Below are 23684 nucleotides of genomic sequence, written 5' to 3' on the forward strand. Positions count from 1 at the left end.
GAGGGTGAAATCCAGTTAAATGTGCTCCAGCTATTAGCTTGCAGCCATTCACAAGTCCCTGTGGTATACGGTTGTGACAGCTGTGGTCAGGGCCAGCAAAGAGAACATAAGGCTATAGCCCACTTTAATGAATAGAACAGCGTACTTGTCATCAGCACTCGAAACACAGGCCTAATGCAGATACAAAGGACTTTAATAAAGCGTCTCAAAAGTGCTTCATTAAAATCACACTATTTATAGTTGTGCCGGTATGTTGCGATGATTTGCTCTTTTTAATCATTTATTTCATTCACTGCAGGACCAAGTATGAACAAACTGCAGGGTGAATTGATGCCAGTAATAAGATCTTACGTCCTGCAGATAAGCTGGTAGTCTTTATAGAGCTTGAAATAACACTGAAAGCTTGCATCAATCATGGGGTAAGGTTTACTCCTAAAGCAGAGTGAATTAAATAAAAATAACTGCTGTTAACATTTCCCTCCTGCCACTGTTGACAACATGGGAAAGTCCTCTTCTTTCATGTCCTACTCTAGCAGCAATTTGCAGACAAGCAGTTACTCTGATTGCTGAGTGGTAATGGCCATAGGTTAACCTATACGATTACCTCTCTCTATTGTAATTTCAGTGCCGCTAGTGCATAAAACCCATTTCAACTGTACAGTTATTGGTCTTATGTTATGTCTGTGTTGAGCATTGGACTACAGCCACCTACATTGATTAAACCATTCCACATTAGTGCAATTCATGCAATCAATGATTATGTTATAGCGACAAAAAAGCTATACTTTTCCATTAACTGAAATTCATCTGTAAGAAAAAAAATATGATCATAACCACATACTCTTTATTTGGATGTAAGAATGCTAAATCTATGACTTTATTCTTCTGTATTATTTATTTTAAAGTTTCAGTTGATTACAGACTGCTAACATTTTTAAATTTAGAATAACAGCAATGGGATGTTTTACTGTTCAGCAGAAACGTGTTCTGTATTCCAGACCAGACTAAGTGAACAGCGGGGAGAGTTGTGTGATTTTGCCTGAAGCGAGGAGCGGGTTTTTTGAAAGTCTAAGTGCATGTGTTTTCTTTCGCTGCAGGATCGCTCGAAGCAGGGTTTCTCCCAGAGCGGAGTGGTTGCTGGGACAGCTGCCCATGCTCCATTCACATACTCTTTTCCATACAGGCGGCCAGATTGTGCATTACTTAGCGACATGCAAAATATGATGCTATGGCTTATTTTGGAACTATTTTCGTTGGTAGAGATAAAAGACTTGCATTAATAATAATGATAATAATAATGCAAAATAGAAGGTAAATATTTAGCTTTCATAGAGGGTAAGGGTATCGTAATATGGCCTTTGGTGAGATGCAATGCTAGAGTGTAAATCACAGGAGTATATTTCGCAGATACCTTTTATTTCACTTATTCTGTTATTTAAGCTTTAAGTCTTTATAAGTATTTTTAAGTAATCACAGATATTTTCTTCATGAAACAGACTATCAAAAATTTAAATATTTAAGGCGGTCTTGGTTCTATCAGTTGTTTTTTTGATTGTATGGAGACAGATCTGAATGCAAGCTTGCAGTTTATTATAAGAAAGGGACAAGTTTATGAGGAATAAATGATTGGAGAAGTCTGGCATATGCCATCAGAGAGAATTTTGCCATTTTTAAGACTGATTTATGACATTTTGAATAAATTGAAAGGTCAAGAAAAATGTTAAATAAATAAATGTGCACAGATTAATTGATCACAATCACAATAAGATCTGTAACATGCATTTAGAAAATACATGAGGTGAATCTCTATCTCATGCTAACTTTAACAAGTTGGGAGGAGGATTGTTGATGTGTGTAGCTCAATATATTTTTCATTGTTTTTTGAAGAATAAAAATGATAAATCTGAATGCAACTAGAGGAACAAGTTGTGAGGAAAGCATTAAATAGAGCTATTGAACTTCAGCTCAGTTAAACTTCAAATATAACCATTTAGCTAAGTCATAAGCAGTGCTGGATTTAAAAAATACTCCTAGTAATTAGGCGAAGAAGGAAAATCTCACTGCAGCTTTAACAAGTTATTAGCATGTTCCTCGCCTTCATTGCACCCCACAGGCTGATGTGTGTTCGCCACAGAACAGAGAAGAAGGAAGTGCGAGAACTGAGAATGCTTATAAATACAGCTCATTACATGCAAAACTCAAAAGCATTGTTTTCACCCCAGAAGGCCACATGCATCGGATACAATTCAGGATGGTGTCTTTTCTAGATAAGCAAAAGAAATCACATCATGTGCCACTTAGGAAGTGCCATCCCCTTCCTTTAGGTTGAAACTGGGCTAGATTAGCATTTGTTGTGCAGGCAAAAGGGGAGTGTGAGCCAGAGATAAGGCGAGAGAAGAGCTAGCTTACTGGTCTTGATGGACACGGCCAGTCATTCACAGAATAGACTGAAGTAAGTAGCCAATGCCTGTATTTGGCTACACAAATACCACTAAATCTTTCTGTCAGCCCATTCTGAAGGGCAACAACAACGGTCCCATAAAAGGTGAACTGAGGCATTTACGATAAGCATTTGAGGATGACATAATGTGGTGACACAGTAGTAGCCATAGCTTCAGTTGGCTACAGCTTTAAGCCTAAAGGTAAAAACTGTCTCTAAGTGTTTCATCAAACACAGTGTACTTTGTGCAACAGAAAGAGAAATGAATATAAGATGCTAGCAGCTTTCATCGAAACCTCACACAGGTTTTAACAAAACATATTGAGGTTGGCCATATAGTTCGACCAAGTCATTAGTGCTTTACTGATGACACAGCGCTATTACTATAAAAATACAACCCTGTCAGCAAAAAGTCAACCAATATTATGCATCCATTATCGGTAAAGCTGATAATAAAACCCCGCTACATAGTTTGACGACATAAATACATCTTATAATTCAAGTGGTTAAATGTGCTTTTCGCCAAGTTTTCTAGCACTAACATCAAAAGATGTCTCATGTAGGTCACAACAAATAAAACATTAATATCATTACTAACAATTCCATCAAGCAATCACTGTAGCCCCTGTATCTTTCGCTAGTGCATTGAATGCAACCGCTGCTGAGTTGCATCTTTCTTTCTAAGACGTTCTGCCCTAAACACACCTTTTGGTTATTTTTCCCCATTGCCACTTGTATTATTGCACAGGCAGCATCGTCATTATCACCTAAAGGTTGGGACAGTGATTCAGTGTAATACTAAGAGATGATAAGCAATGCACCGCAGTCTGTTGTAGCCAGATCTTTTTTTATTTGCCTACATTGCAGCTTTAGGAGATGTAGCTGACAATAATGCTTTAACACTATCATCTCCAGTGTGATCGGCTGCCAATGCAGGAGGAGGCTCTGGACGACCTGCTGAGAGGAACCATGATGGACCAAACTGCCACTGCACCAGGAAGCAGGTCACTGCACTTGCTGTACCCTCTTTTACTCACACTCACACACAGAACAAAAGCATGCTGTGTGGATGATAATTTATGTGCTGTGTTTACACACTACTGTATATTCATCCTTCTTTCAGCAACCCATTCACTGGATCCGCATACACGCTCTGTGGTTGAATGAATGTATAACTGGTATAAAATGTAAGCTGCTACCCAAAGCAGCCCCAGGGCACTACCAACACCTTCTTTTCACTGCCATATGTTTAATATGCTCAAAGCTAAAGCACCGAGACACTATTGTGAGATCAATGCAACACTGTATAAAATACATCAACCTTTGTACTTGGGTCATAAAGGCTTTTCCTGGGACGGAAGAGCCACAGATGGTGCCTATTAAGAGGTACTAAAAACTAGATTAGAAGAAAACGACATAAAAGTCTTCCACCCCCTCCCAAAGTTATGTTTTATGCAGATTTATTTCTTAATTAGTCTATTATGAAACAGGGCAGGCTATAATCCCTCAGTACTCAAGGGAGCTTCAAGAGGTTTTAACGCAAATCAGATGAACACCTGCATGAAAATCCTATCAATGTTGCAGGAACTTTCGACTCTTAAAATAAACACCAGATACAACGAACAAAATTATAATATATATTAAAATATGGCATTTAAGCACACACATGTTCAAGTAAAAAATAATAATGCGTCTTTGTAGGTAATGCGGTTCTGTCAAAGCACGTAAAGCACTGATATTAAAAAAACTGCCCTCCCAACTTTATTGATAACACAAATTTATACATTAATTCTTACCGCTAAGCGTTTTTCCTTGTCTCTCAATTCTGGTATTCCCACTTAAACTCGCTTTCCTGCAGTTTTTTGAGACCCCCTGCCTCAAAACAGCTCTCGTCTTTCCGCAAGCTCGCCTCAGAATGAGCTCTTACTAGTCTCCACAGCAGCGCGCACGGGACCGCGTTTCTATGGCACCGCGAGGAAGCCAGCCATTTCTCAGCGCGAGAGATGCTGTATTGTAATTGTCAAGGGGCGCCACACACACGCACACACACACACACTTTCGCCAAGCCAGAGAACGTTCACAACTGCTTCAAAAACATTATCCTGCAGCTTACGCAACAAAAATAATTTATTTATTCATTTAAAGTAAAAATAGATAAATATAATTAATTAAACGTTAACATGTTACCTTATAGAAATTATACCTATTAATGTAGGTTATAATTGTATTAAATTTAGGCTACTGTAAGCTATCACAAAATAACTTTTTAAAATTAAAAATGCATCACCATATAATTGATGGTGAAAATCTACATGTGACCCTGGACCACAAAACCAGTCCTAAGTAGCACGGGTATATTTGTAGCAATAGCAAAAAAATACATTGTATGGGTCAAAATTTTCGATTTTTCTTTTATGCCAAGATTCATTAAGATATTAAGTAAAGATCATGTTCCATGAAGATATTTTGTAAATTTCCTACCGTAAATATATCAAAACCAAATTTTTGATTCGTAATATGCATTGCAGATTTTCCCAATATATATATATATATATATATCTATATATATATATATATATATATATATATATATATATATATATATATATATATATATATATATATATATATATATATTGCACCCTCAGATTGCAGATTTTCAAATAGTTGCATTTCGGCCAAATATTGTCCTATCCTAACAAACCATACATCAATGAAAAGCTTATTTATGCATAATATACATAAATTACCCTTATGACTGTTTTGTGTTCCAGGGTCACATATTATATGCAACAAAACATTTTTACCTTTTTATATTTAGATTTACCTACATTTACAATTAAATATAGGCTAGTAGAGATTTTTTTCAAATACATCTTACTGTAGATACTTAATTTTCTTCTTATTTCAGTTATGTACATTACAGCACATTTTACATTATGTTCTTCTTTTAATGTTTTATTAGGCTTATTATTAGACCTATTATTAAAGCAGATTTGTTATATAATCTTATCAATTGCAGAAAATGCCATTCAATAATACATGGAATGCTGTCACAGAATTTTATTTAATAGTGGCTCTCAGCTGTCAAGGTTTTTTTTTTTTTTTAATAATAGCTGATATTGTTATACATGTGCTAAATTGCTATCATTTAAAAAGTTTTAAACTCATGGAAAACTCTATAATGTTAAGTTTATAATGAAGAAAGGGTGACAAAAAAAGTATGCAAGTTAATTAAAAGCCTCATGAATTAAAAAAAAAAAAATACTGACAAGATAGGCAGTAGTTGTTATTTTTGATTAAAATGATAAAAATGCAGGAAGGGTAATTATAAAAGACCTAAAAGGTTCAACCTTGAAATGCAATGAATTGTGCAGAAGACTGTATTGTCAAGTTCCAAAATGACAAAAGAAAAAAAATATATATTATATCAGTGATTCACACAACTTTATTTCAAGTCATACAATAGTTTTGCGTGAAGACCATGAACTTGTATAGATTCTTTTTGTATAACTTTCATGTCATTTCAGAGCTTACCAACCCCAGTCCCAATTCACTTTCATACTGAAAATAACTGCCTAGATATTCTTTTATTTATTTATTTTTTTTTAATCATGTTTTGTGTTCCACAGAAAAAAGTCAGTCCTACAGGTTTGAAACAGAGTGAGGGTGAGTAAATGATGACAAAATGTTCATTTTGGGTGAAATTTTCCTTTAATTTTAATTATGGATCCATGCAGGATCCAGATCTGACTGTGTTGTATGCTCAGTGATGCATGCATGGCTGCATTAACAAGCTCCTCCGTCTTACAAACCCTATGTGTCTTCTTCTTACATTTATGTGGTTTGCTTCTACAAATCCAGCTGCGATGTCACGGTTCCCCCTAGCCGACTTCTAGACAGATTAACATCAGTGATCTTATAGCCGCATTGGGAGGGGGATGTGCTCTTGGATAGAGGGAAGGGCGGGTGAGCAGAGCCCTGGACTTTCATCTCTGTTTTCTCAAAGGCAGTTAAGCTACACAGAATACTCCATGCACACACTTTACTAAAACATACCGAAATAAGAACTTCAAAAGATAATCAGATGTAGACGCTTTTGAGTGGCCCACAGATATTTGCCATTTCATGAATATTATCTAAAGATTTCCACCAGTCTTCCAATGGTGCAGTGCTATTTTCCACTTGGAGCATGCATATTTCAGTTTATTTTAAGCATGATACAGCATATCTTTCATTAAACACACAGTTTGCTTAGTGGTAATTGTGGCTTTGATATGTTTTGTATCAAAAAACGAATCAGGATTTTAGATTTCAACATATGGGCTTTTAGAAAAGGATGCTAATGACTGCAGAGAGAAGGCTGAGGTTTGAATGAGGAGCCTCTGGAGGGTTCGGTCAAAAGCGCAGGTCTGTTTTAATTTCCATCTCCTGCCTACAATGAGATACTGTACAACAAGGCTTATTCTAATGTAAATCATGTGGTAATTATGTGCGCTCTCAATCACAAGGGCTAGGTTTTTCGCTGTGCAGACTGATTTTACAAACTAACAGAATGAAGCATGTGGGTTTAATTGGTAATTTATTCTCTGGACATGAGGATGTACTGTAAGGCCACTATCAGTTATTGAGCTAGATTGGTAATGCTCAGGGATAGCAAAAAATTAAAGGGACAATTCACTCAAAAATAATCATTTATGTACCCTTGTTCTTATGTAATTGTAAAATAAAAAGTCATAATTACCTGTTTTCTTCCATGCTGGAGACAGGATTCCATCCATGTTTTTTTCCATACTTTTTTTTTTTTTTTTGTCGTTTTGGATCCAGTTATCTTACTGTATGGACAAAACATTCAAATCATATCTTCTGTTGTGTTCAGTAAAAGAAATAAAGACATACAGATGAATAGATTTATTTATTCAATATCATATATTGCATTAAATTAATAATACTCATGTAAATCATCAATTCTGCATGTAAACTAAAGGATTCAAAGTGTGTTTAGGGGTGGGCAATCTTGAAATCACTTAAACCTTAATAAAGGTGGAGAGACGGAACAATTCTTGATCATTCTTGTGTATGGGTCATTAATTATACTAATGATGTATAAAGATGTATTATTGCTTTGTTACTCAAGTATCTCTGTTCCTTTGTTTAGTCCTGATAACTCAACCATGTTTGAAATCAATATTCACAAGCTTTGGATAATGATTCTGCCAGGCATGATGAATTTGCCTTTTGTCCTGTTTTGCAATACAGAGTCAATGTGTATGAATCTACGTGTGCTAGCAATACATGTTGACACACATGAAAAGAAAAGAAATGCTTACGACTCAAATTTGCCTTCTTTATACTACAAAAATCTCACCCTCTACATGCATGCAGAGAGTGTGACCTCTGTGAAAAGTAGTTCCTGTGTGGAACTGCTGAATAAAAACGGGAAAAGTGGTGGATAAGGAGGTGAGTAAAAGGTCTCGAAGAAACTTAATTAAAACAACTTGAGATAAACTTGTGGCCTATGCATAAGTAATAATGACTAGATGAGAAAATTAGGTAAAATGGTCATTGTTATCATTGACGTATACATTTCTGTAATTCCAATGTGTACATTAGAAGCAGCCCTAATTGGAATTCATTTTCATTACTTTTTTTTATATATTAAAAACAAACTTACACTTCCAACAAAACACAAACTCGCTTTTAGATTCATCATAATATGAAGTATATTTTATGGTTATACTGTATATACAGACTAATTACTAAGAACAATTACTAAGAACAATTAACTTCACAACATCAGGCTGTATATTTGCTAAATGTATGAAATAGAAAGTCACCAATCTGTGCTTTAAAACCAGAGCATAGCTTGAGTTAGTGTATCCCACAATGCAATGCACTCAAGGTACTCCGTTACCAGGGTGATAAACGAAAGGAATCCAATTCTAAAATTGGATTAAAAATGCAAAATAACTATCTATGGAAATAAATATGTATTTCCAAGATGACAGCTCACGGCACTCACTGAATTCAGTGTCATTTCACTATGATATTTATCTTTGCATTCTTTGCAAAGATAATTTTTTTTATTTTGCATCTTTAGCTGTCTGTCAGTGTGGAAATACAGCATTGCAGTATTCAAAAAGTGCATCATTCACATTTAACAGCAGGGGCTAATGGGAAACCAAAAATAATGCAAATGGTACAGTAAGCCATATCTCATGTAATACATAATTATTCGGATTTTATATTACTTTCTTTGACCAAATCAAACCTATTCGGTTGCATGTTATACGCTAGTAAGAGTTACTTTAAAGTCTGAGTATTTGGCTAAGATTACACTGATGAAATTATGTAGAAAGTCAGAGCCTACACTGATCTAATGAATTATCATAAATGTATGGCAGCAGATGAGTTTATGAACCTATCAGCTTTCCTTGGAACCACTGCAAGATTGATTGTACCTCTGACCTCTCATGAATATCGGTCTCAATGGCACTTTGTATTTGCCGCTGAGTAATCAGCTTTATGAGCTGAAAAATTGTATGTTCTATTCCCAGGTGGTGAAAACAGTTTACGCCTCTCTATTGCAAAGCATAATAATAAAAAAAACTCTATAGCTCCTGGGTGTTTGTACACTTAAACTTATTTATTTGTACTTTATTTATTTTCACTCTATTCTAGGTTGAACTGTAGAGTTCATTGACCAGTCAAATGCTGCATTACATTTAATCATTTTGAAAAAGCTATTACAGCAACATGCTGTTTCAAATATATTCTGTTCTTGCAAAAACTTTTAAAAATTTTAATCATGAATCTTGTGTGCACACATTCTGCTGTGCGACCAGATTCTCCAGAACCTGAGGAATTTCATGAGAATATTAACACATAGCACACATGTCATACAATACCAAGCAGTTGTGCAGGCCGAACACTGCACTAAATATTGAAAATGCTGTTGAATTTCTTTTTGTTGAGAGGCTTGCCTCTGAGAGGCAATAGAACTGTCAGAATCCACTTCTATTCGCAGGGCTTGTCAACGGCCGCATGCATGGCTTGTTAACCTCGACCCATGCTGCTGAACAGAGAACAAATTTAACACAATCAGGGATGAAATGTCACAGTCACCCATAACAGGCAGACCCTGGAAATTAGATTTTAGAAATGAGTCCATTTGGATGTTGCTCTCTGCCTAAACCCCCTGAATCCCCTCCATGTCCCGCTACAGGGCGGCTTGTGATTCAATTTTCCTTTGTTATAGTCAGGCTTATTTTCAGCGGCTTTCTTTTTTTGCCCGCTCTCATCTTTTGAGATGGTCATGGCTTAAATGTATTGATTCCTAGAAGTGATGCACATGGGGATGGACATCAGAGATCAATGTCCTTTGCATTGTCCAAACACTAGTATCTTATTCTCAATGGCCTCAACCTAGAGGTTTATGCAGTGTATGAAAGAAAGCAAGGGTGGTTTTGAATAATGTAGCATTTTTAGGGATAGTTTAGCCAAAAATGCAAATTCTGTCATCTACTTTACATCATCTATTCTCATGTAGCTCCAAAATCATTTAACAAACTGTGATTGTGTGAAGATATCTTAGCTTATCTTTCAATAAAAAAAGCTGTCAAGCACCAACAACCACACTTTAAAAGTATAATATAAGTGGTCCTTACAACTCATATACTATATTCCAGGTGTTCTAAAGCCATTAAAAAGCCTAGTATCATTCTGAAATGTAATCAACATTTGTTTCAAATCATTAATCTGGCTTGTTTATAGTACACTACATAAAAAGTAGCAACATCTGATTTGTGAATTTTGGGTCTGATATTTTCATGAATCTGTTAATCAAGTTTACAAAACCAGGTTAAGGGTTTCCCAAACAACAACATAACTCACTGCTTAACTATCATAGTAGGATGCAGTTAGTGTCAGCTGTTTCCTGAAAACACAGGAAGAGCCGAAGGAACTTTGTCACACATCTGCCATTCGAACCACATTGGTTAGAACAATCATTAATGGTAGAAGGATAACTTCTTCTATTTATCAGTTTGAAATAAAAATTAATGTCACATTATTGCTGTATATAATAATGAACAAGGCATCTGAGGACTATGGAAGCAGATTAGTCTCAAATATAATTCACGCAAAAAACACGATTCACACATGCATAGACAATTTCACATGCATGAAACCTAATTCACGTACACACAAAAAAAATTCACGTGCGTGAAAAAAAAAAATATTCACAAAAAGCAATTCACATGCGCAAAATAAAATTATATATTCATAAAATACATTTCACAAATGCAAAACACAATTCGTAGATATACAACTGTGCACAAAAACTTTTGAATGTTTAAAATGTACGAGTGTCTGAATGTACGAATCGTCATTTACTACGAATCCACTCGGATTTGTGTGTGTGTGTTTTTGAGACTTTCCTGGCAGAGCTCTCTTGCCACGTGGGTCTGTCGTACTCTTTAGCCAATCAGATGCGAGCTTACTATTCAACCAATCATATCATAAGCCACTGAGAGTGCATTCAAGGAGCACGATTCTGCGCACCTTTTGCGCAATATGGATTAATTAGAACGGAAATTAAGCCTTTACATCAGTAATCCCAAAGAAAGTAAAAGAAATGGACACAGCGACCCAACTGGAACTCAATTGAGACAAGTGAAGCCCATTTTTAGCGATTTTTAGCACTTCCGTTTCTGACGCGCAGACTCAAACAAAGGAAGCTTCTGCCATTATTGTGACTTCATCTGAACATGTGCAAAACTACTCTCCTTGAATGCACTCTCAGTGACTCAGAATTCGTGCTCTGCTTTTAACCCATCCAAAGTGAGCAGTGGGCAGCCATTTATGCTGCGGCGCCCGGAGAGCAGCTGGGGGTTCGGTGCCTTGCTCAAAAGCAGTCCAACACTCTAACCGTTAGGCCACGACATCCCCACTCGGAATTGGTGCTCTGCATTTAACCCATCCAAGTGCACACACACAGCAGTGAGAAGTGAACACACACCCGGAGCAGTGGGCAGCTATATCCAGCGCCCGGGCAGCAACTGGGGGTTCAGTGCCTTGCTCGAGGGTACTTCAGCCATGGATATTGAGGGTGGAAGAGAGCGCTGTTCATTCACTCCCTCCCACCTACAACTCCTGCCAACACCAAGACTCGAACCTGTGACCTTCGGGTTACAAGTCCAACTCTCTAACTATACTTATAGTATACTTGCAGTATAAAACTACTAAATTAGTAATTTACTGAGACTATACTTCAAAGTGTACAAAGTATTTAACTAGTAAACTATCATATATAATATATATATAAGTTCACTTTTAGTATAATTGCAGTACAAACTACAGACATAGAGGTAAACTAGTTGTGTACTCAAAGTTTGCTACTGTTATACTTAAAGTACAGTAGGTAGACATCCAAAACGTCACTTCTACCGCCGCTCGTACCGCCGCCGCGGCGTCTGCAAAGTGCATTTGCAGCTTTTGACCGCTGAGTGGCGCTTTAATCACAAGTTTTCAAACAAGCGCATCAAAGCACATTTTCGCAAATAGACGTCAGTTTTGCCTCTCTGATGTGTTACATTTGACTGCCGCAGTCAGGGAAAATGAAAGAAAAACACTATAGTTAAAAATATTTAATATTCACTGATGAAAGTTTGGTAATTATGAAGTTATGTGCATTTCTTAAAACGAATTCAAGCAGGATAAATGTCAAGCCTGTGCCTGAGCCTGTGCTTATATTTTCTCTAAGCTACACAGTATTACACCATATTTTAGATTTGACACATTTAATAGGTGTGCAGTATTATTTATATAATATGAATTATGTGTTATATTATTCAAAGGAAATTGTGGTTTACTTTGCATCAGAGCATTAAAAGTGGTAGCCTATTTTAGTGAGCTAGGCTACATGGATTTATATGCAAAATGTCAATATTCTCATATATTAGGCCTATATTTTAATTTATATTTTAAAATTCCTTTAATAAAACAACATGCATTTTTGTTATTCGTTAACTGTCCTTTATTTTGACAGACAACTTCTTGGGAAAATATATTTGTCTGTAAGAAATTGTTGCTCGTTTTATAAATTATTTTCTTTTAGTAAAACGTGAGGCACTGTATAATTTCGTTCCCATTATTTAGGCCTGATTAAAACAAGAAACGAATAAATTAAACCTGCACAATTTAGCTAAATCATTGAAATTCTAAAGAATGGACGGATTGATAAAACGTCCTCACGATTAAACTCAAGTTCTCTCATTATAATCACCAAACTGCAAATGATGTAAAAAAAAAAAGAGCTTCATTAATAGACAACTTCAGTGATTTTAAAGGGAGCCGCCGTTACTTGCTTACATAGAATTTAAGTAAAAAAAAAAAAATTGCAGCCGCATTTAAATGCAGGTGTGTAAAATGTCTGCGTGCAAGATTTGCGCGGCGCGAGTGATGCTGAGTGCATGCGCAGCATTTATTCTTATTTGTTTTATCTTCACTACAAATCTTGTTTGGTTTTGTTTTGGATAATTGCATGTAAAAAATAATTTACGTTGTAATGCATATGCAAAATGTGAATAACTATTCATATTTAAGTGTTTGTGCCAAAATTATTAATGCGCATGCAGGACAGGGAGGCGCCCTCTAGAACACTTGAATTTTTTCCTGATAATGAATTAACTTAAAATTGTGGTGTCTCACATACATAAGAAATATATCTACAGAAAGCTTGAAATGTCTTTTAAACGAATCAATTCAGAACGAAAGCATTGTGTAATCTGTGAAGGTTGTATGTCTCTTTAAAGGCGCGTTCATGTGGAGAGAGGCAGCACTGTGAATTTCATCTTGCAGCCGACAAGAAAACATTTGTTTATTAATAAATAATTAAAATGTCTCCTTTTTTTACAATTATTGGGCTACTTCTGCCTGTGCTTTGGGGCAAACTTAATGCATGTTCTTGAGCGCGAAATATATTAAAGCTCATTATGGATTGTAGATGTAAATGTAATATAATCCTGCGATTAGTTGAATAATGACAAATGAACGACTAGTAACTAGAAAAATCTTACATGGGAGGCAGACCTATTAAATAGCCTCTAGACATCTCTGTTAAAGTTTTTAAAGCATTTTATACGCGTTTGCATAAATTCTTCTTTCAGAACGGTCTGTAATGGAGAGATGCCTTAACACTGATTTTTCCTCTGAAACACAAAAACGAAAATTGAAATAAAATTTATATTTTTTTTTGAGAATGGCCAACCCTTCTCTGCAGATATTGTTGCTTCTGGTTTGTGCATTGTAAATAGGCTAAAAAAAAAAATAAAAAAAAATAATTAATTAATAATAATAATAATGTTCCAAAAAGTTTTTTTGTCATGTCTGTAACGCATGTGTATTCCCAAATCTAAAAAAGCCTATAAAACATCATAGACGGATCATACTGATGTCTGGACTGGTCTGGATGTCGTTTGCGTATTTATTTATTTATTTTATTGAGTTAAGGCAACTTCCTCTGAAGTTATAATAACTAATAAACTATATTGCTATACATTAGTCAACATTTGAAGTGGATCAAAACCTTTCTTCAAAGTTGCCCTAAAACCAAAATTACGAGTCCTATCTAAACCTGTTCTGCAAGTTTGATACCCTCATAAGACACTGTCTATATGAAAGACCAAGAGATTTCACACCTTTATCTCGACCCCCACAAGCTATACATAACTACCCCAACCCCCTCCAGCTGAACTGAATTCGGTCTGTTTTTTGGCTGTGAGGAACGGTGTGTTCTCATGTTACTGTGTTGAAACATGCCTGCACTCACAGCAGCCTTACTCTTTTTATTCATTATTTTCCCGCAGCCCATATTATTGTTTTCACAAGACCATAATAATAACAAATTATCAATTGATAATTAATCATTATTTTACGAAAATCATTGTTATTTGTGAACGTAGCGTTTGCGGAAGGCTTTAAGACCAAGCGGAGTCCTCCATCAGCTGCTCCCGCTTCACAGCGCGCTGACTCGCGCTAACTGCGCCCAGCTTCAAAGTCCGCAAATTTTGATTTAACTAAATCAGTTTGAGCGAATACAACTTACTGATCATGAGCCCAACATTTAGCAAGACAGAAAAACATTCAGTCTACCTGAAGGAAGATGTATTTCATTGTAAGTTAATGCTGTTAATTAAATAGAGAGTTAAAGAGAGAGAGAGAGAGAAATAAAAAAAAACCGTGTTGGCTATTCCCTAAACTTGGAGCTCATTATTGAAGTACAAATCCAAACACCAGAAGCAAACTCTCAGTGTTCTTTCATTGAAAAGTATGCATTTTGTTTATTCACAGGCTATATGGTTGAAATAATATTTTAGTTCAAAACTTTAAGTGCCATTATTTTAAAAAAATGCTTTATTGGCTAACGCAGCGGTTCTCAACCCGCGGGCCGCATGCGGCCCGTCACGAATTCAAATGCGGCCCACCATGCTGAACACAATTTAAAAAAAATAACTTTCAGTTTTACAATTCATTTTAGTTTTTTTACATTCATTTAAAAATGTACTAAAGAAATATAAGCTATAGCCTAATGTTTATATGTAAAATTCTTTTGTTTTTCATATATTATTTTCAGACATGAGCAGACGTTCCGCATTTTATGAACACATACAAGCGCGCACTTTGGCAGAATTCAATTCAAATAGTCATCAACAGCCATTAGTTCGGTAAAATTGAGCATCAGAATTGACAAATTTGTTTTTAAGGGAGTAAAAAGAAGTGTGGAAATGCCAGCAAATGAACACATACAAACAAGAATAGTCACAGTATCAGCAGTGAAGGAGAGTGCTGGATTTTCGGTTTGCGTCGTAACTCACTTGAAGAAGTTCAGGCAAATAGAAACACCCATACTACGCAGCAAACATCCTTAATTGCAGAAATGTGGCAAAACATCTCTGGAGAGAACCTCATATTATTAAATTCGAAAGTGCTTTCCATATTTGGATCAACATAGGCTACATTTGTGAAAGCACATTTTCTGCAATGTCGCGCGTCAAGTCATGCTCCCGTGTGCGTCTTACAGACTGCAACTTACAATCGCAACTTTATTGTGCTGTTACTCCTTTCGAGCCGAATTTCACAAAATTGGTCAGCTCCCGACAGCATCAGGTGTTTTATTTATGGGGAGTAGAATTATTAATTTATTTCAATGAATGTAATCGATTAAATATCATAATATTTAGGCTATAATATTATAAATCAGGTTGGTTTGTATTGATGACGTAATATGTAAATGATATGCGTGCGGCCCGAGAGACTTGCACTTGGACCATAGTGCGGCCCGTTGGAAAAAAAGGTTGAGAACCACTGGGCTAACGTTTCATAGCCCTTCAGTTGTTATGCTTTAAAATCCCATAACATTTGTAATTTCACAGTATTTTCACCTCCTAAATCACTAACCTTTAAAGTCACAATTCTATAATGGTCAAATTTACTCAGGCCGATGGCACTTTTAATTACATTATGTTTTTTTTTTTTTTTTTTTTTAGAATAATTGTAGCTTACATAAATAGGTGAAGCAAAACAAATATGAATAATATTTGGAGCGTCCCTTATTTTTTCCCTTATTTTCTTAAAGAATAAACACTTATTTTCTACAAGAATAAACATGATAACATATTATTAATTCATAGAAATAATTTAAGCAATTAAAACCTGATAACATATTTTTAAAACCTTTTTTTAAAAACTTGAACTTCAATACTATTAAACTGACTTTAAAATCTCAAGGAGTTTATAAGTTAAAAAGGGTAAAATCTCACAGTGCATGTTAAATAGCCTAAATTAACTTGTGTTAACAATATAATTAGAACTAACAATATAATTAGATTTTTTTTTTAAAATGAACAATTCCTGTATAAAATGGGACAGCAACCTTTATATCAAACATTTTTAAATCGTCCACAGCTGAGCAACGCGCGAGGCAGGTTGAGCGTGAATGTGCTGCACAAAGTCATTTTCAGATGCAATGAAAATAAAAAAAAAAATAAAAAAAACCCTGGACAGCCTAGATTAGGCCCAGACTCTGTTCCTAAGTATATAAAAATTGTAATTACCCCACAGTAACAAATTTTAACCGATTAATCACCTATTTTCGTTTGCTGCATGTTATTTTATTTATTTATTTATTTTTTAAAACAGGCTAAAAAATAAATTAAGTTTGTGAGAGGAAAAAATATATAAGTATATATGTAAGAATATATAAGTCATGTATAAGTTGCATTTTATTACATTCAGAAATAATAACGGCTGGCCTAATAATGTTATAATGTGCCAACAGGATATTTTTAGTTCTCTTCACTTAACAACAAAGCCTTTAAATTTAACAAATTTATCAGAACAGAACAATAATTACAAATATATAATTCTAATGGATAAATAAAATTGCAGTATATAATAATATAGGCTTAGCTATAAACAAACAAAAAAAATAAATGAATAATAATATAAAGCGAACCATAAGGTAAGGTTGGGCTCTCATTCGGGAGAAATCCAAACGTTTCCATATTCGTGATGTTGCCTATTTCAAGCTTAACTATTATTCATTAGGAAAAATAGGCTTTGTAGTTCACGCGTGTTTCAGTATCGACGGGGAAAAAATAAAAAATCATAATTAACAAAAATATGCCAAAGTGGACCGCTGCTCGCGCCTAATGGCACGGTGAATGGCTACTGTTTCCAATGAATGTGCGCGAGGCACCAGCGCGATCAAATAAGCTGAAACAGAAAATACAAAATTTTTGGTCACACAGTAAAGGCATAATTCAAAAATGCAAAGTGTTAGCAGTTTGAAAAATCAAGAATAATAACAGAATGAATCATAATTATTGCTAAATGCTGGACCGTTCTCATTTCTATCTGCAAATGGAACCTGAAGTATTTTTTTTTTTTTTAAACCAAGAATGAACCGAAATGAAAACATTTAGCTTTTTATCCGTATATATAGGCCTTATATTTAATGACTGTTTAATAACAATAGCAAGCATAAGATCCTTTGTGTAAAGGTCTTCTTTTAATTTTTGATGAGTAGACTGTAGCCTAAGACTATCCTACATTTTGAAATTAACTCACTGTACATTTTTTAATGGTTTTTTAAAGATGGTACAATGTTATATCATAATGTTATTGTTGTTTTACCTCCTCCTTTTATCTCATTTTACAATTACATTCAGTTCGCAATCCGTCCCTTTGCGCCACCTGGTGGTAGTTTCGCGAAGGATTTTAACACTTGACTGACTTGAAGTTAACGCCGCGGCCCTGCGGCGGCGGTACGCGCGGCGGTATTACCCATTTTGGTTGTCTACCATCTGTATACTTAAAAGTATATTTTTATATACTAGAAAGTGGGCCAATTTAGTCCCAAGGAGTATTGAAACAGTACACTTACAAGTACAGTATACTACTAGAACACTGATATTTGTATACTTGCTACATATATATACTCGAACTTTACTTAAGTATACTTAATAAAATAAACTTGAAGTATACTACTTTTTGGTAAAGGATAGGATAAAATTTGTGAAAATCTGGAATGACACAAATCATTGCACTACAGGTTAACTTGCTTTTAAGTCATACCAACAAGAAACAATGTTTCTAACCATAGGTTGAGAGCTATAGTTCCATCAACACAAGTTTGCGATGCTATTTGCGTTTGTTCATAGGATTTAGAAAACACTAAATCAGGGAACTGTGTTGGTAACAATGGAACTTGCAACCATATTTGGCTAATAATGTTTTTGGGATACACACTTCTGAATGATTTGTCACTCGTTGATTTTTTTGCATCTTGGAGTAGAAGATTATCAGTGAAAAATGACTTAAATTTCATATCTTTTCACAAGCTGTTTTATAACATAGCACAAGTGTCATATAGATTACTTTTACTTTAATTTTATGATTTTTATATTTATTATTATTTCTGGAAGATTTCTGTAATTAAAGGAGAATTTTTTGTTTTGTTTTAGCTCTAACATATGGTCTGATGCCAGAGTGAAATTTTCAAAGTTAGGAGACGAGGTTGAAATGCTAAATTGCTTCTCACTTTTATTTCAGTAGACACTGGGTGTCTGCAAGTATAAATTCACATTATTCATACTTAAGTTGATGGCACTGCCAAACTCCCAGCAGATTTTGCTATTTTAAGAAACAGCTTAGTGTAAGTGAGAATGCTTAAGGCCTATAAAGAAAAATGACAAAGGATGTAATTTTGGCTATGCCTAGTCTACACCTGTTCAGTAATTAACAAAGTCTATAAAGGTATGGTCACAAATTAGTTTGGCACACAGCACTGGGGTATGCTAAATTATTTAATCAGACCTCACAGGACTTCACCGACACACAGGAATTCCCCATTGGGTTACTGAGAATTAACTCCCCCGGTAGATATTTTACACACACACACACACACACACACACACACACACACACACACACACACACACACACACACACACACTCACAGAAAGACAGACAGACACACACACACTCACATACACACACGCACATACACACACACACACACACAGCCACACAGAACTTTCCATTTATCTTGTTCCTTCTTCAGCGGGGAGGAGAACACATAGACAGAGTGTGTATGCTATTTTACCTGCTGGTCTGATGTCTACTCGCTGTTTTATTTATTTATGGCCACATAATGCGGTAGCTGCAGTAGTAGGTCTAGAATGGAGTGGCTGGCTCACTGCAGTGGTGCCTATAGTGTTCTAAACTACTCTTTAGTGGCAAATAGTAAGGTTCTGCTCAATGTGCTATAGAAGCAGGAGGAGAGGTGCCACTTTGTAATGTGACCAGCATTCTGTATGGCTTCTCTTCATCTTTTTCAACACTAGTGGAAAGAAATGAGGTCCCCAATCCACATGCCCTCTACTGCGTAACCATTATACTCAGTCATATCCCTCTCGTCATGTTTGAAAGGAAATGTAATTGATTTAACCTTGAGGGCTTCTGTACAATAGAAATGGGGTGAGAAAGATGGTCATACCTAACATATGCCATCATCATGTGCTTGAGTGGCATTATATTGACTTAAATTCTCCTTCCTCAGCAAATTTTATACAATCCGTTTATACAAGCTGGTCAATAAAATTGTAATGCTTGAGAATTAATGATGGAATGAATGTTTACACTTATAGCTTTGGTTCTGACCTGGCATTGGCACAACTATTAAAACTATTAGATTTTTTTTTTTTTTATACATGATTTTTAATTTTGATAAATAGAGTATTTGTTAACATACAAGTCAGAACTGAAATGTGAACAAAATTGTCCTGAATTTTCTAGGTCAGTGGATAAATGCACAGAATAGCTAGAAAATATTAAGCATGATCTTTGCAGATAACTGCAAAGTTATGTTTGAACCTCAGAGCATAGAATTATGTCGTTTACATTAATAATACTAAATTAACAGATAATTTTGATGTAAATATGTAAGTAACTACTGTAATTCTTACAATATGTTAGCTGTCTGTGTTTGATTCACTAAAAGAACCAACTCATTTAAGCTGCTTATGAATCGGGAAGCGCACTACTTGGCCACATTAGATTCATTCACTGTCTGTTTTGCTGATTTGTTTCGTATACTAACAACTACGCAAAACAATAAAAACAACACATTTCATTGCTTCATTGCCACATACTGTAACACACAGGAACGAAATTAAAACACCTGGAAATGCATCCTATATTATATAAATCTATGCCATGCGGTATTTTCTAAAGTGGTGGGGACATGGCAAAAATCCATGAAGCCTATAGATACAGGTAAGACATTTGTAGCTCCATTACAAAGTTGGCATAAAGTGTTTTTATAAGAGCATAACATGTCATGCAGGCTTGAAAGCATCCAGGCTCGTGTGTACACATTCTTTGAGACAAAGTGAAATATAGAAAGATTCTTTGAAGTGTGGGAGGCAAAACTGAATTATTAAACAAACTGCTTTTTTGTTACATTTAGATCTGACATCTTTGAAATATTCATTCATGAGAAAACCGAGGCATGACTTCAACACAAGCATCCCATGAATTCCTAATAAAAAGTGACGCTCTTTACTACAGTGCAGCTGCAGTAACACATGCTCTTCCACTTGAGATCTATTCAAGAGGAGTGTTGGACAATTGCTTCAGACAATTAGCAACAAACTGCAGAGTGCTGATCAGTGCCCTGCTCTGTTATGTTCTCAGTGCTGCTCTATCGTGTTGGGTTTTGGCATTGCATGTGTGGTGCACCACCTGGCTCTCCTGATGCATGACCTTTGCTTTTTGGCAGGCTGGGTGCAGCTCTCGCCATGGGGTTGCGGAGGCCAGCAGCAGTCCCTCATTCATCTAGTATTACTGCCTGTGGACTGCAGGTTCCAGAGCCTCCCTCTACCGCTAGTAAAGTCAGCAGGCATCTCCCCTTCACACACTCAGCGCTTCCGTCCTAATTAGAGCTCAATCATTATGACTTTATGACATTATGAGCCGTTTTTTTTTTTTCTAGCTGTAGCATTAGTAGTAAAAAAAAAAAAAAGTAATACAGAGAATTAGTTTTGCGATTTTTAAATTGGACATCAAGTGGAAATCCAAAGCAGTACAAAGTCTAATGGGTATTTAATGGAGGTTATTTTCTCTTTTCTTGTGTAGTTTTTTTTATGGTTGGCCATGGTTTTTAGCATGTTTGTGTTGGAATCTGACTCATTTGGCTAGCTTTTTAGTGTCAAAATATGATATGATTGGATACATTGTTTTGACATCAGCATCAGCAACAAGTAATATGGGAAGCATTTTCTCTTATTTAAGGCTACTTATTTTGCTGTGTTAACTATTCACAGTTATGTGACTTATAATTTATATTAATATGATATATAAAAACTAAATACAAATTACCAAACATTTACTTAGGAATTAGAAGATTAATTAATAATTACAATTATTTAATATATTTTATAAAATTTTATTTAAATATACATCATATTTTATATTTAATTAGTATTATACATTTATATAAATATGTATTTTTGTGCCATTTTATTACTTTCATTTAGCTTTTTTTTTCAGATTGAGAACTGTGACACACCAGTTGAGAACTATAGTATATAGCGATATAGTACTTTATGCCAGTGATTGTATTATGTGTCGGTTGCTGTAGTTGCACCTAAAGTAGCAATAACACATATGGATTACAGGTTAGAGATTTTGGATTATTTATTATGCTACCTCCCAATATATAAATGTCAATTTAAATTGACTTCAGAAGTAGTTGAGCATTATTAAAGAGCTGGCATTAGTGCTTTTCCGTGGTGTCAGTGATTCATGTTTATTTGTGGATAACACACAGTGGCATTCACTATCCCAGTGGTCGGGGACATGATGCAGGTCAGGGCCTGCAGCGGTTTATTTGATTTCTCCTGTGACAGAAACTCAGAGTGACAATTAGATTCTGCGTCTTCCTCCATGGCAGTTCGCCAGATTGGGAATTCATTATAATTTGTATTGCTTTAGACATTCCTATCACCTGCCAACTCAAGAGATATCACAGCTGCTTCGATCTTGTGTCCAGAATTCAATTTCATGTCAATTTTACCTTGCGTGACTGCTGTGAACCAGTAGTCTGGAGCAGTGCATTGTAAGACACTCGCATCCATCTTTCTATGGATCACATCAATGAAATTTCTCCAACTGAAGTTTAATTGTGCACTTATCATTAGACAGGGGGGGAAAAGGAGGTGTCACGGTTACAAATGATCTGAATCGCCAAAGACTAGCATTAGAGCAGAACAACATCAAACACAAGCAGGCTCATTAGGCAAATAAAAAAGTGCCAGGTAACTAATGGCAATTCATTATTTATTCAGAACTTACAGAAAAGTCTGTTAGCTTGGTTTTAATCGCAGAAAGTGGGCATATCTAAAAGGTCACCATCCTTTGAAGGCCTGCCTCACTTTCGCGCATAAACATAAGCACGTCCTCCACCCACTTCACCCCCAACAAACAAGCTTCCCATCAAACACCGCAGGAAACTTACCTGCGCTGGAGATGTTGGGGTTTTCATTGGTCAGGAGCACAAGGAAATCCTGACAGGTTTCCGGGTTCAGGAGAGGGCTGTCATCCAGGCAGAGGTCAACGATGAGGGCCACTGCCTTCTCACAGAACATGTCCTGGTCCTCGGTGGTGATGGCACTCATTCTGTAAGCCCAAATCCCAAGCGTTCTGTCCCTTTATCATCTAGGACTAGGAGGAGCAGGCAAACGGTGGTCATAGCACATCAAAAATAGATGCAGCTACTTCTAGGTCCCTTTCTGTAACTCTTGGATGTTCGCATGTGGGCGTGTGATTGTGTGGGAAGGGGGCTTTATGAAGCAATAGTACCCCCAGGTGCTCTGGGAGCCAAAGTGCTGCATCACATTATGCCTAGATCTTCCTCTCAGCTACTGTTCAAACACAGGTCTTGGAGATTTTTGTCCTCAAGCCAGTTTTTGTCCACTCCCCTCCCCTTGTTCCTCCCTTCTCCAGTTATTCTCACATCGGATAGGGAAAAGGAGAGCTCCTCCTCCCATCCACTGCTCCTCTCCCTTTCTTGACCCTGAATTTGCTAGAGGCTTTTTGTTATATACTACATTTCCCGAAGTTTCTATTATTTAGTTTAATGGAGTACTTGCGTTCTCCTCTTATGTTCTTTTGAAGGTTTTCTTTGATACTACAGCCAAGTTGTGGGATATGAATGTTTTTTAGTAGCTATTGATCGCCTGATGATGCATTTTTGGTTGAATAATGGTGAGCAAGATCCTTGAGGGGGATCTCATTTATTGGGCCCATGCACTCCAACATCAATACCACAAAATAGGGGTACATTTTTTTAACTCTTTTAATAAAATATTCCATCATGGTTAGTGTTACATTTCTGTTTCAGCTGACTCTTGTCAGTTGATGATCCATAGGGCAGCTGAGGTGATACATGAATGCTGGTGGTTTCATTTAATTCATTTTGGGTTTAAATAGATTTTGTTCCCATGTTTCTTTTTTTATATTCAGTATTTAATTTACAGTATGTATTGCATATTCAATGCATTAAGGTATCTTAAATAATACTAAGAGCACTAATTCATATATATACGTATATACATATCAAGCATCAGTTTTTCAAAGCACAATTTGACTCCAATCTTTTGAACAGTATAGTGTATTTATA

The 23684-nt window shown here is 35.8% G+C and overlaps 1 protein-coding gene across 3 annotated transcripts in view; it reads right to left on the reverse strand.

Annotated features, from left to right (window-relative positions):
• Nucleotides 1-22831, reverse strand: part of LOC109100631 (synaptotagmin-6-like) — a 33566-nt gene extending 10735 nt beyond the window's left edge. The window contains exon 1 of one of the 3 annotated variants that reach the window (XM_042734156.1): nt 22521-22831. In XM_042734156.1, coding sequence (XP_042590090.1) covers nt 22521-22680 — 160 coding nt within the window. In that variant the 5' untranslated portion in view covers nt 22681-22831. Of the gene's footprint in view, nt 1-4236; nt 4446-22520 lie in introns of those variants that run through there. The other 2 variants (XM_042734157.1, XM_019114070.2) reach the window with 2 other exon arrangements.
• Between the last annotated feature and the right edge of the window lie 853 nt (nt 22832-23684).

This window comes from Cyprinus carpio, chromosome B11, assembly GCF_018340385.1.
Source record: "Cyprinus carpio isolate SPL01 chromosome B11, ASM1834038v1, whole genome shotgun sequence".
In the NCBI taxonomy this organism is placed as follows: domain Eukaryota; kingdom Metazoa; phylum Chordata; class Actinopteri; order Cypriniformes; family Cyprinidae; genus Cyprinus; species Cyprinus carpio.